This window comes from Branchiostoma belcheri, unplaced genomic scaffold, assembly GCF_001625305.1.
Source record: "Branchiostoma belcheri isolate BF01 breed outbred unplaced genomic scaffold, Haploidv18h27 scaffold1, whole genome shotgun sequence".
NCBI classification, from domain to species: Eukaryota; Metazoa; Chordata; class Leptocardii; order Amphioxiformes; family Branchiostomatidae; genus Branchiostoma; species Branchiostoma belcheri.
Window position 1 is genome coordinate 6172036 of NW_017802379.1, and position 25089 is coordinate 6197124.

Below are 25089 nucleotides of genomic sequence, written 5' to 3' on the forward strand. Positions count from 1 at the left end.
CGTAAAAATTAGACCCCTAAACATCGTTTTTGGTACATTCTGAGCAGCTTTTATGGCAATCTTGTGGCTCCAAAATTTACTGTTCGTGCACAAATAATTCCGGAAAAAGGCTGTATTAAAATTGTTTGCCACTCCGATCGTATTACGCGCGGTCCTTGCGCCCGGCCACAAAATGCAGAAAAATAAAGAAAGCATATTTAAATGTCAATTTGATCGAAAACATAATCATTGGCATGTGAAAAAATGTCACAGTTTCGCTTTTTGGAAGTTTTGTTTCTGTTTTGACGGTTTAATTCTAGCGGGGTGCGATCCATAAATGCCCTATGGAAATTCACCCCGCGTCCCGGTACACTGACTTCCGGGTTCCTTGAACAAGAAAATTACGAGAAAATGGCCAAAAATCGGCGTAGAGAAATATACATCTTCCCGAAAATTCTTTTAATTATGTATTTCTTTAATAGGATGTTGCTTAGTAGTCGTAGAAAAAACGTAGAAAGCAGCGTAAATGTGTCTCTTCTTCACCGGCGAGAGCCTGCCGGCGAAGAAAAATCTTCCCGCGCTGCCGGCTGCTCGCCACATCGCTTATCCAATCAGAACGCAGGTCATGTGAGGTGAACCAATCAGAGCGTCGATCGCACGCTGCTACTTAATATTCATGACAAGATGGCGCCTGAAAGCTCCTGTTTTTGTACAGGGGAGACTGTGGTCAATGGGTGCTGCATTGAAACATATGGAAAAACAGGCATAAAAATGGGCATCATATCTCACCTTTACGAAGTTTTAGTGACACAAACTCACCTTCATATGTTAGCCCATTTATTAAAATGGACCTACAAGAAGTTTCGGGAAAAAGTGGACGGCGAGAATCGAACTACAGCTGTTCTACCAAACACAGGCGCACTTTGACCCCATATTCCAGGTTGATTCCAAAGTGGTGAGCAGGAGGGGTGTGTGCCAACAGAAAAGCCAATAACAAGGCAACTTTATGGAAAACCTCCATTTTTTTTGCAAAAACATTCACTCAAAACCCTACTTTGTACAATCCACCACAAAAATGCCAAGGATTCAACAAAATTTCCACCAAAAAAACGGTTTTAAAGTTATTTAGCTCATTTTAATTTTGAGGTCTCTCACCCAGCAACTTGTGCGCATGCCCTTCAACCCGCGTCACCCCTTCTATAGGGGAGACTGTGGTCAATGGGTGCTGCATTGAAACATATGGAAAAACAGGCATAAAAATGGGCATCATATCTCACCTTTACGAAGTTTTAGTGACACAAACTCACCTTCATATGTTAGCCCATTTATTAAAATGGACCTACAAGAAGTTTCGGGAAAAAGTGGACGGCGAGAATCGAACTACAGCTGTTCTACCAAACACAGGCGCACTTTGACCCCATATTCCAGGTTGATTCCAAAGTGGTGAGCAGGAGGGGTGTGTGCCAACAGAAAAGCCAATAACAAGGCAACTTTATGGAAAACCTCCATTTTTTTGCAAAAACATTCACTCAAAACCCTACTTTGTACAATCCACCACAAAAATGCCAAGGATTCAACAAAATTTCCACCAAAAAACGGTTTTAAAGTTATTTAGCTCATTTTAATTTTGAGGTCTCTCACCCAGCAACTTGTGCGCATGCCCTTCAACCCGCGTCACCCCTACAGCGATGCGGAGTGTGCGGGGTTTTGACGCTGATTTTTGGCTAGCCGTGATTAAGCTACAAATGCCACACTAGTGGAGACAACAGATGAGTGATTATTTTACGATCGACAAGAACTTTTGATGAATGAAACAGCTGTGAAATCTCGCTGATGGCGATTTGTTTTTGAAAATTTGTCTCTGTGTATGAAAGATATGAACACGCTTCTATACATGTCTTGATATTTTTTGACGTGATTTGTACTAGTTATTTGTAGCAGGAATGTTACTAGTGCCGGGAGAAGTTGGGAAGGTAGCGGCTTGATAAATTTTCGTGAGCAACGAGTTTACGAAGCAAGTTCCGCCTAGCTCGAGCGATACAGCTCCGCGGATACAACTCGAGCCCCGAACAAGACCCTCCCCCCGTAAAGTTTCGGCCGCTCTGGCCGGCCGCGGGCCGCTCGTAGAAGCAAACGCTGACTCGTGCACTAGAAATCTGCACAGGAGGCTAAGAAAGAAGCAGTTTTCCGATCCAGAAAGCTAGCAGAAATTTGTCTGAAGTTCGTCAGAAGAAATGAGCCGGTGAAGTTTGTGAGAAAATGTAACGGAGCTTACTTGTTTTTCTGAAAATTTAGACGAAAGTAGCCGGCGCAAAAATTTGAGTAGGCGGCGATTTTCGCCGGTAGCCGGCTTGTTTTGAGAAGGCTGGAAGTCTTAAAAACTTAAAACCAAAACAAACCTCACTTCAACGCTTTTAGAGAACATTTACTTTACTAAATGGAAGCTGCCTGCATGTGGCATTAGGAAAATATCTTTGACAGTATCTTGACAGAATGTTTATGTGGTTGTGGATTTGGGGGTTCAGCTTTCTTTTTGTTTCCTGTGACCCAGAAACAATTGATGATTGCTGACAGTTCTTTTACAGGGTAGAAATCCTGGGATTTCCCTTCAGTATGTGGTCATGCTGGAGGCACTTCAGTCAGTTTATTATAATCCAGGACCTGCAGTTATGCAGTCACTATGCATCCATCAATGTAAACCCCAGGCAAACACATATTTTTACAGGACCTTGACAGGCTTTCACGCCTTTGCACTTTTGTGGATATATATATAGTTCTTGAGAAAAGGGGGCTGTGATATTCATCATCTCTTTTCCAAATTGTATTCCTATTGCAGTATTTGAGACATTTAAACTTTCCTAAGTGCCAAGAAAATGCCAAAGATAATGCTTGAAGTGTAAATGTGATCTCATGTGGAAGATATAGACATTTCCGGTACTCAGAGATTCTGCCTAGGGTATCCTATCTTCAGTGAGTAGCAAGAATGTTGTCTGCAAGCCTTCCTAGAGTAATACCACTTGAATAGAAAATTGGCCCAAGATAACATTCTTAGGATTTCCTATAATTACATATCACTTTCTTTAAATACAGACTTTTAAGGAGAACTGTTTTGACTCTTCCTTTTCTTTTTAAAAGGACTGTCCAGTCAGAGATTCATGGCAGATGACTCAACATTTAACAGTGGGGGTACATTTGATTTGACATATATGTAGGCGGGAAGATACTTCTATATTGTCAAGAAGAATACAGGTAATGGTTAAACAGGTGGGAAAGAAAATGGCACCTACATGTATATGACTTTGGGGGGGGGGGCAACTCTTTTGAATTCTCTGGGACAAGATATGTCATACAAGGCAGCCTAATGCTAAACAAGCCATTTTTGTGAGGACATTGCAGCAGAATGTATTTTTCCCTCCTATTTTTCTCTCTCCCGAAATTTCTAACAATCCTTGACATATGTCTTCGCCCACCCCCACTCTCTCCCACTCACATGACTCACAACAGAAGTAGACAAACCAGATTGTCGCACACTAAAAATGGCTTTAAATCTATAATTAGATAATAGCATTCTAAATCATAGTTTGACCACAGGCCACCCTTTTCATCTTTGAGATCAAACAAATATCTTTTCAACTTATGCTTATAGAATGTATCCAGAATCTTTCAGCTGTGTGCTTGGCTTATTGTAGTCGTACAATACGATGAATTAGTGTGTTTCACAGGTAGGATTATTCTACATCATACATGTACAGGCATGTCCTAATATGGTATGTTAGACATGTGGCACCTGTCGGCTTATCTATTGTTCTTAAGACAGAAGTGCCCTTAAGGATACAAACATCATAGCAAGATAATCACTGTTAACACACCGGGTACTCCCTCTAAACATAATATGATAAACCTATTCAGGGCTTGAAATACTAGGTGCATAATGCACCTTATATTAGTACAGGTAAAACTAGAGCTGTGTAGGTATTTCTGCAGGTCTACCTGCACCAAACCTGCACCAGTCCAAATGAAGATGTATGTGGATTTTCATTAGCTTTTTTGACTGGCATCACCTGTCATGAAGTTTGAAACATATAATGCAAAAAATGGGAATGATTTCTGAACAGTTCTTGTTAGTGTGATCCAATACTTCCTAACATTTTGAGTGGTGCAGGTAATTGTCTGGTGCAGGTAATTTTCAATGTTGCAGAAAAAAGGATTTGGAACCCTGATATTCTATTCTCTATTGGTTGGAACAAATGGCGATGCTACCGACCAATACGTATTTTTAAAGCTAGGTATACACAGTGCATCATTGAAGGAAAGGGTTTCTGTACTAACCTGTAACCGTGTGACCTTGTCCACCCAGTAACAGCCGTCAGTCCAGTGAGAACAGCGCACTTTGGTGTTCAGAATCTCCTCATGCATATCCTCATCAGGGTAGATCTGGAGAGCGGAAACAGGTACATCAGACAAATTTAATTTGGAGCAAGACATAAACTGTAATTGGCACATTCATAAATGTTTGAGAACATGAAAATAATCTGAAAAGGGCATTTACCAATGTACGCAAGGTTTTACCTCTCATACACATAGCCAAATGGGTTATACAGGTTAAAACCCAGAACCTGTTATGATGACAAACTTGAAATAAACCAGGTGAATGAAGTAATCAGTGCATAATGCGCTAGGGAGAGAGCGTCAGCATAAAAGCATAAAGTGCCCTAGCGTAAAATATCTTAAGCGCCATTTCATACAAAACCTTCTATGCTAAAAGTGTGGATAAATTGTCATCTTGTGTCCTAACCTTACACAACTTACAGGACTTAATGCCTGTTTCTGCTAAATATCATTCCTACATTCCTACCTCACCAAAACAAGGTTAAATGTTACTGGCAATACAATCCTTCTAGTGCCACATGCCAGTTATAAGCCTGAATATAATCAGCCTTGACATTGATCCACTAAAGCCTGGTTCAAACACAGATCGCTGTAAGACCCAGGATTACATTAGACTTGCCTAATGGTTCTAGGGTGATGGGTCAGGGCGAGTGGGGATAAACCTTTTTCTCTTAATTTGCTCCTAATATCTGTCATCATGTCAAGGCAAAGCAAATTTCTATCATGGTACTAGTAGCTATGAGAGTATCTGTTTGGATGACCATACCTATACGTGTATATTTTCATGTCACCCACGTACCTATCATATAGCTAACAGTTATTGAGAAATGATGTTCATAACAGAAAGCATCACCATGAAAAAATAAATAGAGCTATTCTATTATCATTTCATGTACACAAACTACTGTTAATATGATTTTATATGACCTTATGCTTATCATCATATCATACATGTGCTTGATACACTGTGCAGATATGTTTGTGCTGAATTCAGCTCACGTTCGGAGTTTGCATATCTGACAAGAAAGCCTCTCTCATCCCTGCGGCCTTATGTGAAGAATATGCATTGAGAGTGATGGGGGGATTCTCACGTCAAACAGGCTTTTAGGCAAGCCTGAACCATTCCAGGCATTTCATGGCCTGACATGTAATAAAAGATTCAGAAAATATGAATAACAATCTTTAAAACTGTGAGGGAAGGAAAGAATTAACATTTGTTTCACGTCATATTTTTGCTGTATCTTAATTGTTGGTACCCCGTGCTTTCAGTATTGCATAACTGCATGGGTTATTGAGTTTGCAAGCTACGCTCATCCCCCCATAGAGCTTGTATTATTGGTTATCAGCAGATGAATTACGACAGCTTGTCAGGTGAACCTTTGGCATTACAAGACAAATGTTGGAGGGGATTTAGTGTAATGATGATGGGTTACTTTTAACAGCTTGTAGCAACCTGCGGTAAATGCCAGGGAGAATTGGTAGCCAATCGGTGTATCTGATTATGCAGAGGGACTCAACAGTTAGCAACACGAAATTGAATCTTTCAAACCTCTGACAAGTATTCAAAGTTTTTGTGAATTTATTGGCACAAACAAAGACATGGTCTGACATACTTTCATCATGACTAGCAGAAACCTTGCCCAAAGAGGGCATAATAATATTCTTCCCCTAACTGTGTGGGTGACTCACTTCCTACCAGCCTGCCAACTTGACCTGAAGGTCAATTTACAGTAACCAGATCTCCCACCAAACACAAACACACACACACACACACAGAACAATACCTCCAATACAAACTGCAGGGATGTATAATAAGAATAAAGTATAGCTTATAGCAAAAGATTAAGTGTAGCTTATGGTAAGCCTGTTGAAAAATGCAGAATCCTACATTGATCAATACAACCCCTCCAGTCTGAACTGATTGACAGTACTGTAAACCACATATATTATTTAACTTCATTACCTCTGATGGGGAGACAAGATGACTGGTGTTTTTGTGGTAACTTAATTGCTTAATGGCAGAAGGAGACAGGAAGATAACAAAGATACTCTTAGATAGTAATTATAGGCAGTGACAAGAAAGGAGAAAAGAGATTATGACAATGAAATGGGAAATGAACATGTTGACAAGAAATCTAAGCTTGAAGAAAAGGTGGTAACACTAAATCCACACAAAGACTGGCAAAATAGGAAAACATACAGACAAATGTCAGTTTCTAATAGCATGAGCCATTTTATTACTACAGACAGAGAAAAGGCAAACTGAATTAAAGGGAAAATGCAGACAGACTAACCAGTATGTCAATGGTAACTTCATCATCTTACACCAGGGAATGTGAAGTAGGTTCAAAAAGCAAATTGAAGAAAAACCAATGGACAAAGACTAGACAGAAAGTGCTGTAGGGACAGACTTGATGTCATCCTAAAAACATGAAGAAGAGCAACAACAAAGAGGAGATAACTTAGCCTGAGTGTCAGCCTTTTTAGCTTTCGTCTACTCCCCAAGATATGCTTCCGGCCAAAAAACTGGATCTTGGGGAGCGGACGAAAGCTAAAAAGGCTGACACTCAGGCTAGAGATAACTGACTGAGGCTTAAGCAATTTTAGGAAACAATAGAGAGAGGTAAATGGTTTCAAGTGAATGATTTAAAAGATTAAACCACATGTACCTTACCTTAGTTCCTCCTGTGCCTCATCTGGCACATTCGGCAGCACAGGCTCAGTACATGCTAGTAAACTCAATTACTCTGTAAGACCAGACAGTTTGGCAAGATTTGTGGTCATAAACTTAATTGGACAGAATGAATTTGAAACAGGCAGAGGCTCCTCAATTTTAAGCTTACCACTACACGCACTTAGAACGATTAAAGATGTGGTGTATGGTACGACTGCTAACAGACTGCGACTTACCGCCCCGGACTTCTCTGTTAGAGGTCCTGACATGTTCCTACTGCCTTGAGCTATGACTCAGGGCGCCACCAATTTCTGCCATTTCACAAAGGAGACAGTGCCAGACTGTCGATGTCCAAAAATGTAGTTAAAAATTCCTCTTAAGGAACTTGGCTTTTTGCCTGGTCATTCTTCAGACAGAATGGCAGATACCCTCGGCACCAGGGACCCATTAGACAGTCTGGGACCATCTTGAAAGCCCAGATGTCAGATGGGAATCTTTTCCCTGAGTCAAAGTTGATTTTTTTAGAAGTTAATTACTGAACAGGTCCCTTTTACATTGTACATTTTTGTAAAATAATACTGCGCACTTATCAAGTAGATTATACAATGTTCTCATCTGTAGCTGACATGCATTGTTGTCTTCTAACATTTAGTATCATAACTGTTTTTTTTATTGCTGTATTGTTTTTTAACAGTTCAATGGCCAAATTAAAGGTAATTCTAATGTTAAGTCTTCTGAAATTTAATATGCACTTTGATGCTTAGATTATGAAGAATTATGATGCAAAGACTGCAACAGTTTGACCAGGCCTCACTGCCAATGCCTCCTCTCCTACTGCAAAATGATGTCCTTGCAACCGATTTACAGTACTTAACTCTCCTTTCTGCTACTTAAACCTACTTTAAAATCATAACATATTAAGTTTCCTACCTTTTGACCACCACAAAGGTGACCATACTTTCCCTTTCCAGAACGGTTTACCCAATGAAATGAGTGGCTTTCTCAAAACAACACATTCTTACTATTGTGACAGCTGTAGTAGAATGGATTATGGAGAGAACAGGTCTGAAATGTGCAAGTAATCACTTTCTATACACTGGTATCTCTATAGATGCTGTTAAAAGCCTAGGGATCTTCTTGTTAAACTTTATTCTAACACCAGAAGTTGTGGTGGGATAATTATGCCCAACTTTAGTGGTGTTGACAGTAAGAACAATGTTCAGGCTACCCCCACTGACACCCCCCTCTGCCCAACTATGGGAAATAGATTACAAGATCATTGCTGGAGGTCTTCGTAAATCTCGTTCGGTTTTTGTGGTTCTACAAACATCTTTAAGGGGATTTCCCAGGGTCAAATCATCTTAGCAGGTGCAAAAAAGGTAGGCAAGAAAAATAACTGCGAAGTCTTAAGAGCGACGGAAATGATGGATTATCTCTTTAAACTTTGGAGGGGCAATTTTACATTGTAGTACATGTACATTTGTACATGTATGTTGTCATTAGGTAGAATTGTACTAATTGCCCTAAGATAGATAGCATATATTTTCATTTCCCTTTCCAGTAATCGATCATACCATCTTTGCTATTCTTGTTAATGAGGCTGCTGTCAAAAACTATGTTACAATCAATCATCATTTACTTCCACAATGTTACTCAGTAGAATTTCTACTGAATTTTACCAGAGTTCACAACACTCCAATTAAGATCCCTATGTACTCATCAAGAAAAACATGTCAAAAAGTCATCAGATAAAAGTCTACTCTCTCCTTGGCCCCTAAAGCTTATTCCTCATACACACCTACGAACTGTCGCCCACATACAACTCATTAGACAACGCTTGAGTGAGCCAGATATTTTAGTCTACACTGTGGAGAATTCTAATGATGATTTAATGGTGGGTGCACAGAGATGTTCTATAAAATATTAATGACCTGCATGTGGAATCATCATTGATGAATTGTACCACATTCCTGGGGCCTTACGCAGGTTCAGCCTTTGTTCACCAATTTCTAATTATAGACGAGTTGTCATGAAACATGTTTACTTGTATCTGTGGTAACTCTAATATATATTTCATAATAATTTCAAAATTATCTGTAGCTAACATTTCAAGAGTTGCAAAAAACGAATGATACTTATGTGTGCTTTTTAGGCAGATGAGTCTCTATTGTCAAGGTTCATTACTGTTTTATGTTACTTATATAAAAAATGATGAGGTATAACAAATGATTTTTTTTACTCACCTTGGCATAATCCAGCGCTAGTTTGTCCTCTGGACACTCAAATACCCCTTCACTGGAAAGAAAGATATGAAATATTTAAGAAACATGATACATAATCACACATATGTTTTCCAAGCAATATAACAAGGATGTGAATATAGTAACATAAACATGTACACATACAGAAAATCAACAGTAAGAGACATATCTACAAAAGAAACATGATTCGAAGTACCAAAATGTGTCTTGTTTCTCAAGCTTTTAATCCGTCCTCTAAAAACTTTATATTATTTATCAATTCAAAATCTACAAACTAGTACTTTTACATCCAAGTACAATAACTTTCCTCTAAAGTGAGCTTGAGTTATGGCTAGAAAACATAGCCAGAAGCATGTCAATACTTCACTCCACTTGAAATTGCACCCTATCACCCAGTACAATATACATGTACACCTGTATTAATCAGTGGAATGTTAATGGAACATACATTCGTGTCAATCTTGACTTCACTTCAATAGATTATTGCACACATTATTGCTTCAGCAGAGCTATCTACGCCTCGGATCTTTATCATTAATATTTCATGTCAAAATGACGCACAGCAATATTTGCAAGTATGCAATATCTTTGCTATTTCCCGGTGCTTGGGCAATTACATTGGCGATGGCACCTTATAGTGAACACTAATATATGATACTATGATGTATTTTCTTGATTTGTATCTTCTTTTAGAACTTGGCCCAACTTTCAAGTAACATGACCAAAGAAGACAACAAAGGACTTTTTGTCCTTGTAAGAGATAGGATACGTCAGAAGATTGTTTAAGGGCTTTAGTCCTTAAGACCATAATCCATGTTCACCTTGACTGGCAGCCATCATCAAACTATCTTTCACTTGGACTCATCTGAAATGCATCTCTCATTTGGACATATGAATCATGATATGATTGTAGAAAATTGTACCGAATTGAAAGATTAGACCTCTCTTGTCAATCAAGCATGCAATTACAAGTCTGATGGACACTGCCTAAGTCATTATCGGTACTTCTTTCCACCTCCATATATCTATGGCAACAGGAGTTGATGATGACAAACAATCTGATTACGCCTACACCTTTTTTGATGGCAATAAATTATTGATGGAGAAAAGTAAAAGAAAGGCTATGCTGACATTTGTATGTGATGTTTTTGCTATGTATGTTTCCTACATCAATGATAAGACTAAGTTAAGACTGAAAATTCTTCAAGAGATGTAATCATATGTATGAAAATGTTATGTGTATTCCTACATACATGTGTACTTGCACTCTCTTGATCCATAGATCAACCCAAAGTCATTTCCAGACAGAGGACAAATCTGTCTTTGATCCATCTCTCCTCTAGACAGACAGACAGACAGTATGGATCAGCGTAAGTCAGGGTTGGCTCCAAAATCTGCCGCGCCATTAAAACAAAACTCTGAGACCTTCCCTAACAAGCTGTCCCTGTATACCCAGGAGATGTGATCAGCATCAGGTGTGGCTATTTATCACTGGGAGGCTCTGACAGCCTCTCCTCCTGTAGTGTCACCTGATACCCTTTTGTGTCCTGTTATTCCCACTGCCCCATAGGACTGCTTAGCCCCCTGCTACTGCCATTTGTACTGTTCAAAGTTAAATTCTACATCTTTAGAGTGATCTCTAAGATAGGGATAGGTAGCAAACGATGAATTTCTCTAGAGAAACTGGTAGCATTTAATTCCTACCTAGACTGTTCAGTCCTTCCTTACAACAAGAAATCAGAGATCTTAAGACTTCTGGAAAGTATTTAGAGTTTTTGTAACCTTCAAGTTCACCCCATTTCCTGTGTCTGACCTTTTGACCTCTGGTTATTTTGCCTGTCAATCTTCTCCCACCCACTTCCAGTCCCTTTTAACCTCCTGTCATTCTGCCCGACAATCTTTCCCACCCATCAACTATCAACCTACTCTGTCTAGGCAAACTGACATACAACCCCAAAGCTCAGCCAGATAAGACAATAATTGTATTGGCACTAACATCAACTATAATCCTGTTTCATAATCACACCCTGTACTTCCTTCTTCAATCTGTATAATCGTATAGATAATGTTATAATATCATACATTGTAGCAGTGTTGATTGATCCTCTGACAACATCTTGCCACATGTGAAATGAATAATTCAATTTTGTCTGCAATTTCCTGTTGTGCAAATAGTTTCCCTGGATAGTGGTATGGCAGGCATGTGTTAATATCTCTCAAGGTATGCTTCATGCAAATGTGTTGCACAGTTCATACTGTGGAGCAATATTAGAATGCCACTATTTCTGTACTTCCAACCCTTATATGTTTTCAATGGAAGAATATTCCCAGGAGAGACCTCACAAAATGACAGATCTATAACTCATGTGACTGTCAACTGTCAAAAGTTCAACATCTGCATCATTTCAGCTGCAATATGCAGAAATGGGTTTGTGTATAATTAAAATTATTGTTTACAATGAAAACCCAATAACAATTTCCCCATCATAGCATTAGTGACGAATATTGTTCTTGTTCCCCATTTTGATTCATACGTCTACCACCAGAAAAATAGGTCATATATATTCTAATGTGCTGTCTGGAAAGCAAGCATGATGCAGCTAGATGTAGAACCTCAGTGAATGCACCACTGAGCAAAACATCAAACACTTTTGAGCATAATTCAAAACGATCTCATGGATGGAGAATTTACAATCCTTTCTGTCTATTCTGATCATGCTCTACTTGATACATGGGGTGGATGGTGTTCAAGTCTACTGGCATACATATGTACATGTACATGTACTTGCATCACAATTATCCCTTCTCAGGGCTCAAAATGCTTTTCCTCTACATGTATTTATACCTCATACTATTGACTCCATACACTTTTAGATTCCTAATTTGCACGTTGTTCATAGTTTCTTTTTATCTCAATATCGACAATTTTTCTGATAATTACAGGTTGCAGGTGGCTATTCTGTGCCCTCCTCATAGATTAGACATTGTTTTCCTCTGGAAATTTTAATGCGTCTGCCACACTCGACTATGTTCGCTGTGCCCAGATTCGAAATTCTTCAGTAGTCAGACTCAGCCTCTGCCTTGTGGAATGTATGGGATCGTTCTGGGTCTAGAGCTCCAGAAGATACATGGCGAGTTCGGTTGACGTGAGAATAAGTCTGCCCCAGGCAAAACATATCTACTGTAATATTCTGATCATGCTCTAGAACACTTCTTCCACGCACAAACAAATTAGGCATCCCCAATTGAATTTCCATCCCAGGAAATCACGTCCAATCAGACGCATCCACAATTGCTCAAGGTACGAAACAAATGCCATCTGCCGCTACAGGCCCCTCTAATGTCGTTACACCTACTAAATTATCCGTGGAATCGCATTCAAGCATGACTTATGAACGCCAAATCATATTCCACGGGGTCGGGACCCAGGAATTATTAATGCATTGCCTTGTTGAGCAGAGTGTCGTTATGATGTATTTCCGAACCCTACCAGTGTATTATTCAATCTCCAGGGACTTACTGAACCTGACATGAAATATGTATGGGCGTTAGGGGTAGGGAAAATTCAACAACAAAACATGTTATGGTGGATCTTTCTTACAGAAAATATGTGATATTGACAAATATGTCAGAACTACAGCATAATACCAGTAACGACTTCATTATAGCATATGCATGCATATACAATTGGATTTGGTACTAAAAGGCTACCTAAGCTATAAAATGATTTGGTGGCCAATGGTGAAATTGTGGCTCCAGCTAACTAAACTTTCCTCATATATTTTTTTCAAGCTGATTCTATAATCATTACATGTCAGTAGTTTTATTGTTGGCCATCTTTATTTATGGACTACAAAAATAACTGTTTATAAGTCTCCATCCTTTGTCTGTTGGAACAATGCAAGCTCCATTGTATATTGTGAGGTGTCACTGTCACAGATGGCCATGACAAAAAGAGGCTACCAAATGTAGAAAAGTCTCCAGTCATGTGCAACAAGATATTATCTCAGCATGTAACATTTAATGCGTGGGTTTCCAACATCTGGCAACAGATGCAACTATTGTCGATAAGACTGCAAGGGGGATGGAGAGAAAAGTATCGCATTTCCCATCTTTCTTCCTCCCCCTTTTCCCTGCGTAGGCAAAAGCACCTGCTGACAAGAAGTGAAGTAGAAACACTGGGCTTTTATTTTCGGTGAAAGGGGCATGGGGCTGCTATACCCGCAGCTTTCATTTTGTATCCAACTGTCTGTGAAATTACAGCATTCCCGCAATGACAGCCATAATTGCCATGGTAACGACCTGGGGTCGTGGAGAGCCAACAGCCCTCAGTTCGGACATCTATTGTACGGCACGGCACTCACATCTCAACACCAGGACAACTGTGCACACAGTAACCACACATGACAACTCCTATCTGCAGCTATGTCATCCCTGTAGACCACAACAATTTCAGTCACGAAAAATTCCTTTAGCGGATCTGCCTTTACAGGTGCATGTGGATGGTACTCAAGAAGATTACGCCCCATTTCTTTGATCTTGCATACCAGAACAAAACCGCTGTTCCACATAAGATCTCAGTTCTTCAGTCTAATATAAACGTTCATCTGAAGTGGACCATCCAGTGTCATGCATGTTGACAACCAGGGGTCAAGCAGAGCCAACAGTCCAGAGTTCGGCCATTCATTGTACCACTTTACAACACGAGAGCAACTGTGCACACAGTAACCCACACATGACACATCCTTTTGTAGCATGTTATCCCTGTAGACCACTGCAATGCAGTGAGAAAATTCCTATCTTTCGTAGCTCACTATAAATGCCCAATTTCTCTTCAATATTGCAGAAGGAAATGTGAAGTAATTGATCCAACGTAAATCATCCACATCCAAACAAAAAATAAAATAATGTGAATGGCATTGATAGCAACACACTTACAGACTTATTAGACTATCTCTATATGCAGTTACATGATTAGAGAGTTTTTAGCAGGTGCATGTCTAGATGAGTGGTAACAGTTTCCTCTTGGGAAATGTAGGAAACAAAAATCTGGGTCATTACAGAATAATTAAGCACTAATGGGGCCTTGCACATTTATTATCAGGGAACTCCTGCATGTAATTTTCTGTCATTGAGAAATTTCAATGTGGCCCAGGTACCCTACATATAAGCTTATAAAGTTATATGGTATCCATTCTGCAACTACAAATATTCAGATTTTTTTCTACATCTATTGTCACTTGTTGGTTTGTTTTAAAATCTAAAAGGCCTTCTTGATTTTAAACCTCCTTGGTTTCTTCATGTATTTGTAAAAGGAGTGAAATATAAGAGATGATATCTTTAATAAGCCGCTGTTCTATTTTTCATTTCTCAAGCAAGACAAAGAAATAAAACCAGCCATCAAGCTGCTCTGCTATTGCTTTATCCCCTGAATAATGTAAAGCCCCAGCACTAGCAATGGAGCAATTTAATCTTTATGGTTCAGAGAGCAACACTTGTGTTGGGATGGATACTGTGAGATACATGTTACACACAGGGTAATGTCAGCTGTGGCTATATTGCTTGTGAGGCAGGATATTATATTGTTGCAGACGTGCCTGATAGCTTTCTATCATCAAATCTATGGACTATTTTGGACAGATATGTCCTTGTCCAAAATCACGTCCTGCAAATGGACCAAAAATAGGCCATAAAATCCAAGCAACAGATGCTTGATGTAGTAGAAAGGAGAGATACATCATAATCATATGATATGGAACAAAGAGAGCTGATATGCCCAAAATTTTACTTTAGGCTGTAACTACTAAAGGGGACATAAACAATGACATAAACAATGACGTATGGCACCAAGGCTACTGGCCAGCCCCGAAAGCAATTCCCAATATTTCAATATAAAAACCACAGGTGTGACTTTTTCCTGAGATTAACCCCCTACCACATCATCAGATCATAAAAACACAATGTCCTGTGATGATAATATACTCCAGATAGGGCCCCATCTGGTACATTTCCTCTGGGCTTGTCTATTTAGCTGTTCAAAGGTGTGAAAACTCTAATATTATCACAACTGTGTGAAGCCTTCCAACACTGGCCCCCTGTGGCTGATTTGGGAGTGAATATAAACAAGCAGTCAATAAATTTCCCCTTGGTAAATTCACTCAGGATGTTTTTCTTCCCCCATTTGTTCAGAACTCCAACAATAAATATTTCACGTACAAACTACAAGGCGGTAGATAAAGCAATTTTGTAAACAGCTGCAATTAAAGGTTAATATTTTACAGAAATCCAGAACACTTTGTAAGGATACTCTCTAATATCAAGGAGCTTTCATAATATTAAAAAGGAAACATATTCTCTCGATCAATACTGATTGTTGTGCAATAAAATTTCAATTGGTTTTATTTTGATATTGATTCATTCTTTTATCTTTTTAAGGCAGGTTTTCAATACACTTCAAGTTGCCAAAGGTAAAGTGTAGTGGTCAGAGGCTACAGATGAAGGTAAACCAGTACCTAGCAAAGTGGGGAGGGGGTACTACGATAATAAGATAATCCCAGCCCCTTGCTGGCCACACACCATCTTGTTCACACCAGGACAGTGTGCACCCCTGTTGACCCCCACAAACAAATCCCTACTGGGGGGAAGCAGAGACCAAAGGGTCCCCTCTGGGTGGCCCAGGGTTGTGTTTTTCTCAGACTGGTGTTAATTTGCCATCTTTTGATGGCCTTTGTCTAATTTGACTGATGTGCAGATTCAGATAAAAGGCTGAACCGATGGGGGGTAGCTTTGGTCCCTTGTAGAGGATTGTCTCGACATCCCTCCCCTTTTTATTGGGAAAACCCAGAACTCTGCTTTCCGACTGCAAAGGTTTCAAAAGGATGGCCGCTCCTATTCATGAGAGAAAGTAGGAAAACTGAGCAACAAGAAGATCAGATAGATCAAAGGAAAGTGAAATTAGAAACTCTGTCGTGATATTTTATTGTGCCCTTTGTAAATGGTCAATTTGAAACCTCGTGAAAGAAAAATAACAGACATTGTTCTCATGTGGACTCACTTATACAAGCATTATTGCAATGATGAGGGTAGTGTACCCCGTAATTTTTTAAGAATAAAATTATCATAGTAAGGTTTCTAAAATACAAGATAATTCCTTTTACTACCTACTGAAAACAGTATTTTTCCATGTTAGTTGCATATTTTTCAAATATTGTGTATATCATGCATGCAATGATCAATGGAAAAATATGGAATCAATTAAACTCACAAACAATTGACATTTATGTTTCACATATGCATCCATGAAATTCAATTTTGCTGGATGATGTCCTGCAGACTATGAGGCTCTTGTTCTGATAATATTAATAGTCAATGTCCTTCCTACTAAAAAAAAAACTAAAAAAAACATTTTCTAAAGAGATCCTAAGTTGGATGCCCTCCTCAGCTCCTGGGTTAGCTAATGTCTGGTTTGAAAGTCACTACCACTTACTATGTCCATCAGAGTAAATGTAAACTAATCAGGATGGTACATATTATAGGGCAACCTGTACAGGGCTTCCACACACAGTAGCTCCCACAGAAGCTTGAGTGTAATGTGCCATGACCACCCAAGTATCTATGGCATGTCTCACAGACAAGACAAGGCTCTGTTCTTCACAAGGCTCTCTTCTGAAACACAGGATATGGTGTACTTGACTCCCAACAGACCACAACCTCAAGGTTAAGCCTTCTCACAAGCAATCAAAATGTTGGTTTTGGCAAATACAGTGTTCGCATGGACATTTTATCATGATCAACAACATTATACATTACAACTGCTACTGCTACAATTTCACTACAAGGTATACCTTTATGCCAACCCCTAAAGATAGGCTTTCTTGGGACAAATTTTACATCAAATTCTCTAAGCACCTAGTAGAAAGGGAGAGGACTGTCCGAAAAGCTGACCTGTCACTGGAAAACTTTAGAATTGTTCACCCCAACATCTGCTTGGAGATTACATTTTCACTTCTATTCCACAGGATTTGTGGGTCAGAAAAAGGAGGTTATTTATCAGTTTTGTTGAGCTCTTTGAGGATAAGACTTTCTTATCACAGCCTTATAAGTACTTCTAACCACATGCAGATAAGCCTGAACTCATATGGTCTAAGCGAGTACTAGTAGTATATTACAATTGCAGGACCAGTACTCTATAACGTTTTGCCAAACACATGAAAAATACAAATTTATATGCAAACTATCTTAAATTTTGTGAGAAAGAAACTAGTATGGGAGCAATATATATAGAGGATATTATTCACCGGCCGACTATTGATGTAGACTGTAAATTTATGTCACAGGAACTACCACCCTAACCAGATAAGAGACAGGCACCTCTCCCCACATGTTTCTCATTTCTGGTGTCAGGCAGTCCCCAGTAACCCCCCAGGGGAAGCTAATTGTTCCACATGTGTCTGCCTTTACTGGAGTTATTATCCCTGAGACCTGGGGCCATCTATCACTGTCACTTTTACAAATAAACTCTTATCATAAAATGCCCACATTTTCCTCATTTGAAAGTCTGGGAAAGTCGGGACAGACATAGGACTGGTATGCGGCAGTAGAAATAACTCAGTGGGAAATTTCTGTACCATAAAAGAAGAAATCTATCCCCTCAAGTCATATTGTCTACTGTAACTCATATATTCCAGGATACCCTACATTTTTAACTTTAAAATATTCAGAGTATTTTAATTATCATGGTTGCCTATTCATGTCCTGCAAAATTGATTTTCCATGGCCCTACAAGTCCTGAAAATGAACTTCAATTTGGCCCATATGGCAGATGTGATTTGGAACAGGCCTAGTTTCCTGTATATCATATATGTACTGCAAGTGCCAGAACAAAATTAACAAAGACAGGGATTTTCATTTGCTTCAAAGTATGCTTTAATCATAACATATTCGTGTAAGCAAATTTCTAGCTAACGTTACCATATTTAATTTTGTTTCCAGAAGTTAAAAACACAAGCATTACCCTGTCTAAAGTCCTACTAGTAACCTTCAGTATACTAAGGAAGAACTCCAGCTAGTTAGAGCACTGCTAATACGGCATGCAAAAGGTTAATCCTTTATCATCTCATATCTCAACCCTTGAGACCACCTGATTGTTTACAAGGAGTTCACAGACTTGCTCCTTACTTTTCTGAGTATGCACTTGGGACTTTCTTACTTTCTCAGGAATTTCCATCCAACTTGTAACAGCAAATTTGATACAGCCCGTAGGGCTAGATACATGTATGTGTTACAGAAGCGGCACAGCTCAGATCATGACCAACGTTTTTGTCTATCTTTAGGTTTCTTCAAGTTTTCTTGTACTTGCAGTGGATGCCTTCGACTATGTAACATGCAAAAAAAAATGAAAAAGATTGCGTAAGCCAAGCAGTCCAGAAACAAAATATCTATTTTCATAGTTTTGCATTGAAATCTGGCTCTAAAAATGTGGAAAAGAGACTTTCAGAGGGTTAGAATTAGAAGTTCTCTAAATTTTCCAAGGCAGCATGCTCCTAGCCCTCCCTTCATTTCTTGCTCAAGTGGCATTGTTTCTTCCCCTTTACCATGAACTACCGGTATAGTCTGCCGAGTGTTCTGGGATAGCCTGGATGCCAGACCCAAAGCACACTGGACGAGATACTTTGTGTCCAGTGTGCTTTGGGTCTGGCATCCAGGCTAGTTCTGGGAATGCTGCCTGCACATGTACTCTGTCATGAAGTCCAATGTCTTGGACAGCTGGAGACCTCCTGCTGTTATACCACTGGGAAAGGAAGGCTTCCTCCAGTTGAAGGATTTGTAGCCTTGCCCCTGACCTTAAAACATCAAAGATCATTCAATATCCTTGTTTATTCAACTTCTGGGAGACCCTCCAGGTTTTTCACTGATGAGCATGACAAGCACACAAGATCCCACACTGCCTCATCAACTAAAAATTGGCCTTTTTTATGACAAGCTCTGCAAGATGTCTAGAGTCTAGAGCTAGAAGTTCAAGGGTTAGGTGTAACAAGTCGATCGGTGTAATATAGCCAGCTGCCGCCACGCCGCGTGCCTGCGAAGCTGGTGTGTTACGCCGAAAGGCGGTTATACCGGCTATACAGATACAGATACAGATACAGAAGATATGATTTTTTCTCCTCTGCTGTTTGTAAAAATCTTGCAAAAGTGCAAGTTTTTTGAGAGATGTTGTCAAAATGCTTCGTGTGTGGGAGACTGAATGTTTTTAGATCCTGCAATGTTGTATATTATTCTATCCCATGACGTGGACAGAGTTAGTTTATACATCGCCATTCCCCTGTTCCCTTATTGATCGCGAAAGCTAGCTGCACTTTGTAGTTTGCACCATGTTCAGTTGTGTGTAAACAGTCTGGCAAATATGTTTAATATTCCCATTGCCATATCACAGAAAATCGATCTACGACATTTACATTAAGCAATATCGATTGAATACCTTTACACTCGAAATGCCAAGATCACATTTAGCCTTGAATACATATCATAATTTCACAGTTCATATCTCTAGATCTAGCTTGAGTGTATACTTAGTACATTTGTTGTGGTAAAGATAAAAGGTTCAGTAGGGGATACTTGATGAAAATTCGGCCTTGATTGTACATTCTGTACACATGTCCCAGCCTGCCTGGCACCCGAGATCACAAGGTTCCCACACTGTATGTATCGTCTTGAATGGCCACTTGAAAGGCCATTTGTTGCATTATTGTTGGGCCCGCTTGGCAAGACAAAGTACTCTCAAAACAGTGGTGGTAGGCTTGCCCTTTGGTGGTCTTTTCAACTCTCCCTTATTCAACGTTAGATAAACATATGATCATGTACTTGCAACAGGGTTAGTGGGGGATGCATAGAATTCCGTAGCAGTATTGGTTGGGAAGAGATCTGGTGAAGAGGGTGTATATGGAGTACATAGTCTGCAGTGTACTATGCTTGTCCGTTCTGTTGTTGCAACAGTTTAATAGGCAGCTTCTTTTCATGAGTGAAACCTCAAACCTGAAACACGTGAAACTAAAACCATGTTTCCCCTGAAAAACAAGGTGATGGGCTGTTGGTGCCTTTATCAGAGGAGTAACTGATCACCTTGTGAATCATTCAGCCCCTCCCCTACAATAAAAACAAAAAATAACAACATAAAACAGTGTGCTTCTTTAGAAAAAAATTTACCTCATTCCATACAAAGCTCAGATCCTATATGTTTTGATAGGGAAATGTTGCATTCTACGATCAATACGTGTTGACAAGTGGTGGAGAGTGTTGCTCTGAAGACAGGAAACCAGCAGTTGAAACTGATATTCCCAGCATTTTCAGCTTGAGGTGATTACAAATGCTAGACAGGAAATCTGGCATGGAATTTCGGGCTGTTTTAATGAATTCGGGGAAGAGAAGTTCGGGTATGCCAAAGGAATGTCTGTTTGGAGCATTATTGGAATTCGTATTGATTCCTAGAATCCCTTTCATTTTGTATAAATGAACTATTAAACAACTTGCTCTGTAACCCCAGTAAATTTACATTGTATGTATGCCACGGTCAAGTAGGTATATTTTACAAACTTGAAAATTTTGTCTAACTACCACTAGTAAATTAGAGCAATTCAAAGGGCCTACATGTAGAGCACATTATTTACATTATGCCTCTGTATGTTTCTTTTCTTTTTGTTGATACACATCCACCATGCTGTGCCTTTCACACCCTTACAGATAACACCACATTGCTGCATCTGTTGCCACACTTGGAAGTTTACTGGTCGTTTGTGTACGTTTTCTGTCACTACAGTCCCTTTCACACCTACTCGCGACATCACTTCTTCTAATTGATGTGTCAGCTTTGGCACTTGGCCCAACGAGCTAATTTACTTTCCTAAACAGGAAGCTACAAAAGGACATGTTGTGCTCAATGTTGACTTCTCAAATACTTTGGTACATAGAGCAAAGATAACTTTGCAATTTCGCAGAGAAACTCCATGTAAATAAATGGAGTAAAAAGCAGATATGATTTTTCGAAAACAACATGCGTGTGCGTGTATGTTCTTTGAACCACCTTGGGTCAATGGGGTCAAAGCAAACTTGACAACACAAAGGCTAGAAGTATGAAGCAGGTACACATGTACTTATGTAGCCCTGGAGGCACATTTTCTGCAACATAGACAACATTGTTACTTTGTGTATACAATTTGTGTCAGTACTCACTCACAATGCTACCACAGCTGGTAGCTTTGTTACAGTGTGTACAAGTATTGGGAAGATTTCATACAACTACATGTACATGTATATTATATATACAGTGATCGATAGACATTTCAGTATGGCCAAGAATTGTAACTTGGAATATAATAACCAACAAGCCTAGCCAACCGTGGTAAATATACCTACCTACGGAATTCAACAAATTCAATGTAACAGGATTTCGAAGCTAAGCCCACAAAACCTTGTGAAAATAGACCATACACCAACATAAAGCTCTTGCCTGTGTGGGTTCTCCTCCCTTGTCTTGTAGATATGTGACATGCCAAGATGAAACGTTTGGGCACTTACTGCAGTCAGAATTCCCTGTAAGGTTCCTAATGTCTTCTTAAGGTCAGACTTTTAAGCTAAGAAAGGGCTCGACATCGGAGACTTAGACACCCTGTACACTACAGTATGAAAATTGTTAGACAGCCTGACCTTACCTCCACTCCACAGCTATGTGCAAACAAACAGTTTGTGTGCCTTCACAGCCAATTGCCAGAAGATTAAGGTGCCGAAAAGGGCCTAATTTGGACGTGCAGTCAACATGGGAACGCCTGCCCCTGCCGAACCACTAATTAAGTCTCATACTTTGGATGTTTGAAGGTCAAGTTCGTGACAACAGACACACACAGAAGGGGCCTTTTCAAGGAACTATCATTTAGAGTTACATATCTGTAATACTGTATGTCAGGCAGTCAGGCTGTGTTGGCATTATAATTTGTATGTATACCATACTGGCTTGTAACAATGTTAGCTAGGAACCTTTTTTCACCTAACTGTCCATGTTGCTAATGAAATTACATACACAGCATTATTTCCTGTCTGTATACTTTAACCCACATATTTGATACTGTCTAGACAGTTGTCCAACTATTCAGAGAAATAGAAAATCCATGAGTGCTGGGACAACATATGGATACCAGGTGCTATCGAGCATGAATACCATAACATCATAGTTTCATGGTGCATTCTTCAAGGGGTTGGATAAAAGCATACCTCAGTAAATATATACACAGTTCTGGTAGACCCAGGCCACATGGTTGGAGACACTACTTGCACATTGCCCAAAGTCCAGCATAGTGAGAGTAAAATTTACACACTCTTAACACTTAAATTTTAGCTCCATTGCAGTAAAAAAGAAGCCAGGCTAATATATCAGCCGTTATCAACAATTGCAGAATTTTCTTTTTTTTACAAATGAGAAAGACTGATGTGAAACATAAAATGGAAAGATATGCCTTCCACATCTACAAGACGATTGGTGAAAGTGCACTCAACATTCACTTTCATCTAGCTAGGAGATTGCCACACATACAACAGTCATTAGCTACCTTTATCATTCTGTAGTCGACATCCTAAAACCCCATTCCTCTTTTGCAGTAAAAAAAAGGATTGTATCCTTTTGATAAGAAGGGAAAACATGTAGATATCCATCAAGGAAAGGGGAGAGAGTGCCAGATGCTCCCATGGGAGAAAAGTCAGTTATCACTGATATCTCCAGAAGGGGAACTACAAACACTTCTCTTTTGTGTGAATTCACGTAAAGCTGTTTATGCCATTACACCTTCTATACATTAAACTGTATTCGCCGACACGCGCAATAGTAGCTCACAGAAATGAAAGCATTTTTAGTACCCACTTTGCGTGACAGTTTTAATGTGAAACGCTGCATTATTCTAAGTCAAATGCTCTCAATGTCAGAGGCAGCAAATGGAAACGGCTGTCTTTTATCTACAGTGAGAGAGATCGGTGTACAAGGCTTTTAGAGTGGGGGTACCACGCATCGGGCTTAGGTGCGCGTAGTGTACATAATGCGCGTATACACGGTGAATAGCTTTGTGAATCGACGAGGAATAATAATGGATTTACTATTTTACGTGGATGTAGTCCCCTCAAGCCTGTGTTTTGTAAACACTCGGTGCACAAGCAGGTCTTCAACAAGGTGGCACAGGGAGGGTGGGCCATTCTTGGAATTGTTTTGGGGTGCTGCACTCAAAATAGCGGACGACAACCATACCATAACACTGTCACATCACATGCCCCGATTATAAATGCTTTTTCTCCTGAACATTTCAGGATCCTATTTCAATGGCTAAATTCCACACAATAATTATACAGCCACCAACCACACGTACTTATTGTATGATAAATGTACCTTAAATCTATTTCCAATGTACACAAAAAAAACCGTAAGTTACAATGTTTACGAAATTGATGTGAGAAATCTTACGACTATCCGACAAATCCGATCAATAAATTCGCACCACGTCCCTATCCAAATACTAAACCGTGCTCATCCACTAAGATATATTTGATGAGCCAGGGTATGTGTTTGTTCATATCTTTATATAGAACGGATATTAAGTTTGCAGAAAGTTGAAGGGTAACCTGGCTGACCTGAGGAATTCTTGTAGACATGTGTCACAGAAGCGGTGTCCACACGTCGTGATCTGTACGGGGTCGTTCATGGGGAGGTGGCACAGTGGGCAGAGCCAGCGCCGCCGGACGCGGTCCGCGAACGTGTGCTGCAGTCCCGGCATGGTAACGGGGCGGTCCTCGGTGGTCTGTCCGCTCTACAACCGACGGAGATGCGTGGTGAACACGTAACGACGGTGTTACAGTATCTCTGGCGCAGTGTTTCAGCTAGGCCGCTCCGCCTACACACTTCCGTACGAGTGACTGTACAAGTGTACAAGCTGATGATGTAGTCATGAAATGCGGACGGTTTCATTATAGAAATAGGGAGGAAATGTAGTAAAAGAATAGCTGTACTTTAGATTATTGGTTCAAAACTCAATTATTACAGCGGATATAATTTTCATCATATTTATTATATAAACAAGTATCATGAGACATATTACTTGGCTCTGAATGGGGTTTATTCACTTAAATATGCGATATTATTTTCTCACCAACCCCTCTGAATGGTACAGACCGAAGCTAATTGTTGCACCTTCCACCAATGGGACAGCGGGATTTTCGGCTTGGGGTGAAATTTGGCACCCTTAATATAATACAGGAGGGCGTGTGGGGGCTATCCCACAAAATCAAACAGACCCCGGCCGGAAAAGGTGGGGTTGTTTTCACAGAACCGATCCCACAGACCCACTTTTTCTCTTACTTTTAAGAACAAAAGCATTTTTTTCCAGAAAGATCTATTTATCCATGGTTGAAATGTGCCTTTCCTCGACTGAAATTTACTTTCTCATATACACAGCTAGTTAGGTCGTATGTATGTATGTATGTATGTAGCTACTACTAAATTCATAGGAAGACCTCCTTGCTTGGGCTTTAGCAAGGAGGCTGTGGCAAGGAGGTTAACCTCTTTGGTTTTAGCAATTAATTTGGGACCACAAAGCACATTCCTGTTGACCACGTTTTTACAGCCATGACAGAAAAAAAGTCATGTTTCATCATGAAACGGATGTTTGTGTACTCTCCAAGCAGAGGTTGGTGGGGGAAGATCGTCACCGTTTTATATATGCCTCGTTTTTTTTTGTGGTGGGGGGCGACAAAAAAAAA

The 25089-nt window shown here is 39.7% G+C and overlaps 1 protein-coding gene across 1 annotated transcript in view; it reads right to left on the minus strand.

Moving 5' to 3' along the window:
• Positions 1-24259, minus strand: part of LOC109467762 (TNF receptor-associated factor 4-like) — a 32400-nt gene extending 8141 nt beyond the window's left edge. The window contains exons 1-3 of the mRNA XM_019765817.1: positions 23965-24259; positions 9286-9337; positions 4309-4413 (exon numbers count right to left, since the gene is read on the minus strand). Of these exons, the coding sequence (XP_019621376.1) occupies positions 4309-4413; positions 9286-9337; positions 23965-24107 (300 nt within the window). The 5' untranslated portion in view covers positions 24108-24259. The remainder of the gene's footprint in view (positions 1-4308; positions 4414-9285; positions 9338-23964) is intronic.
• Positions 24260-25089: the final 830 nt, after the last annotated feature.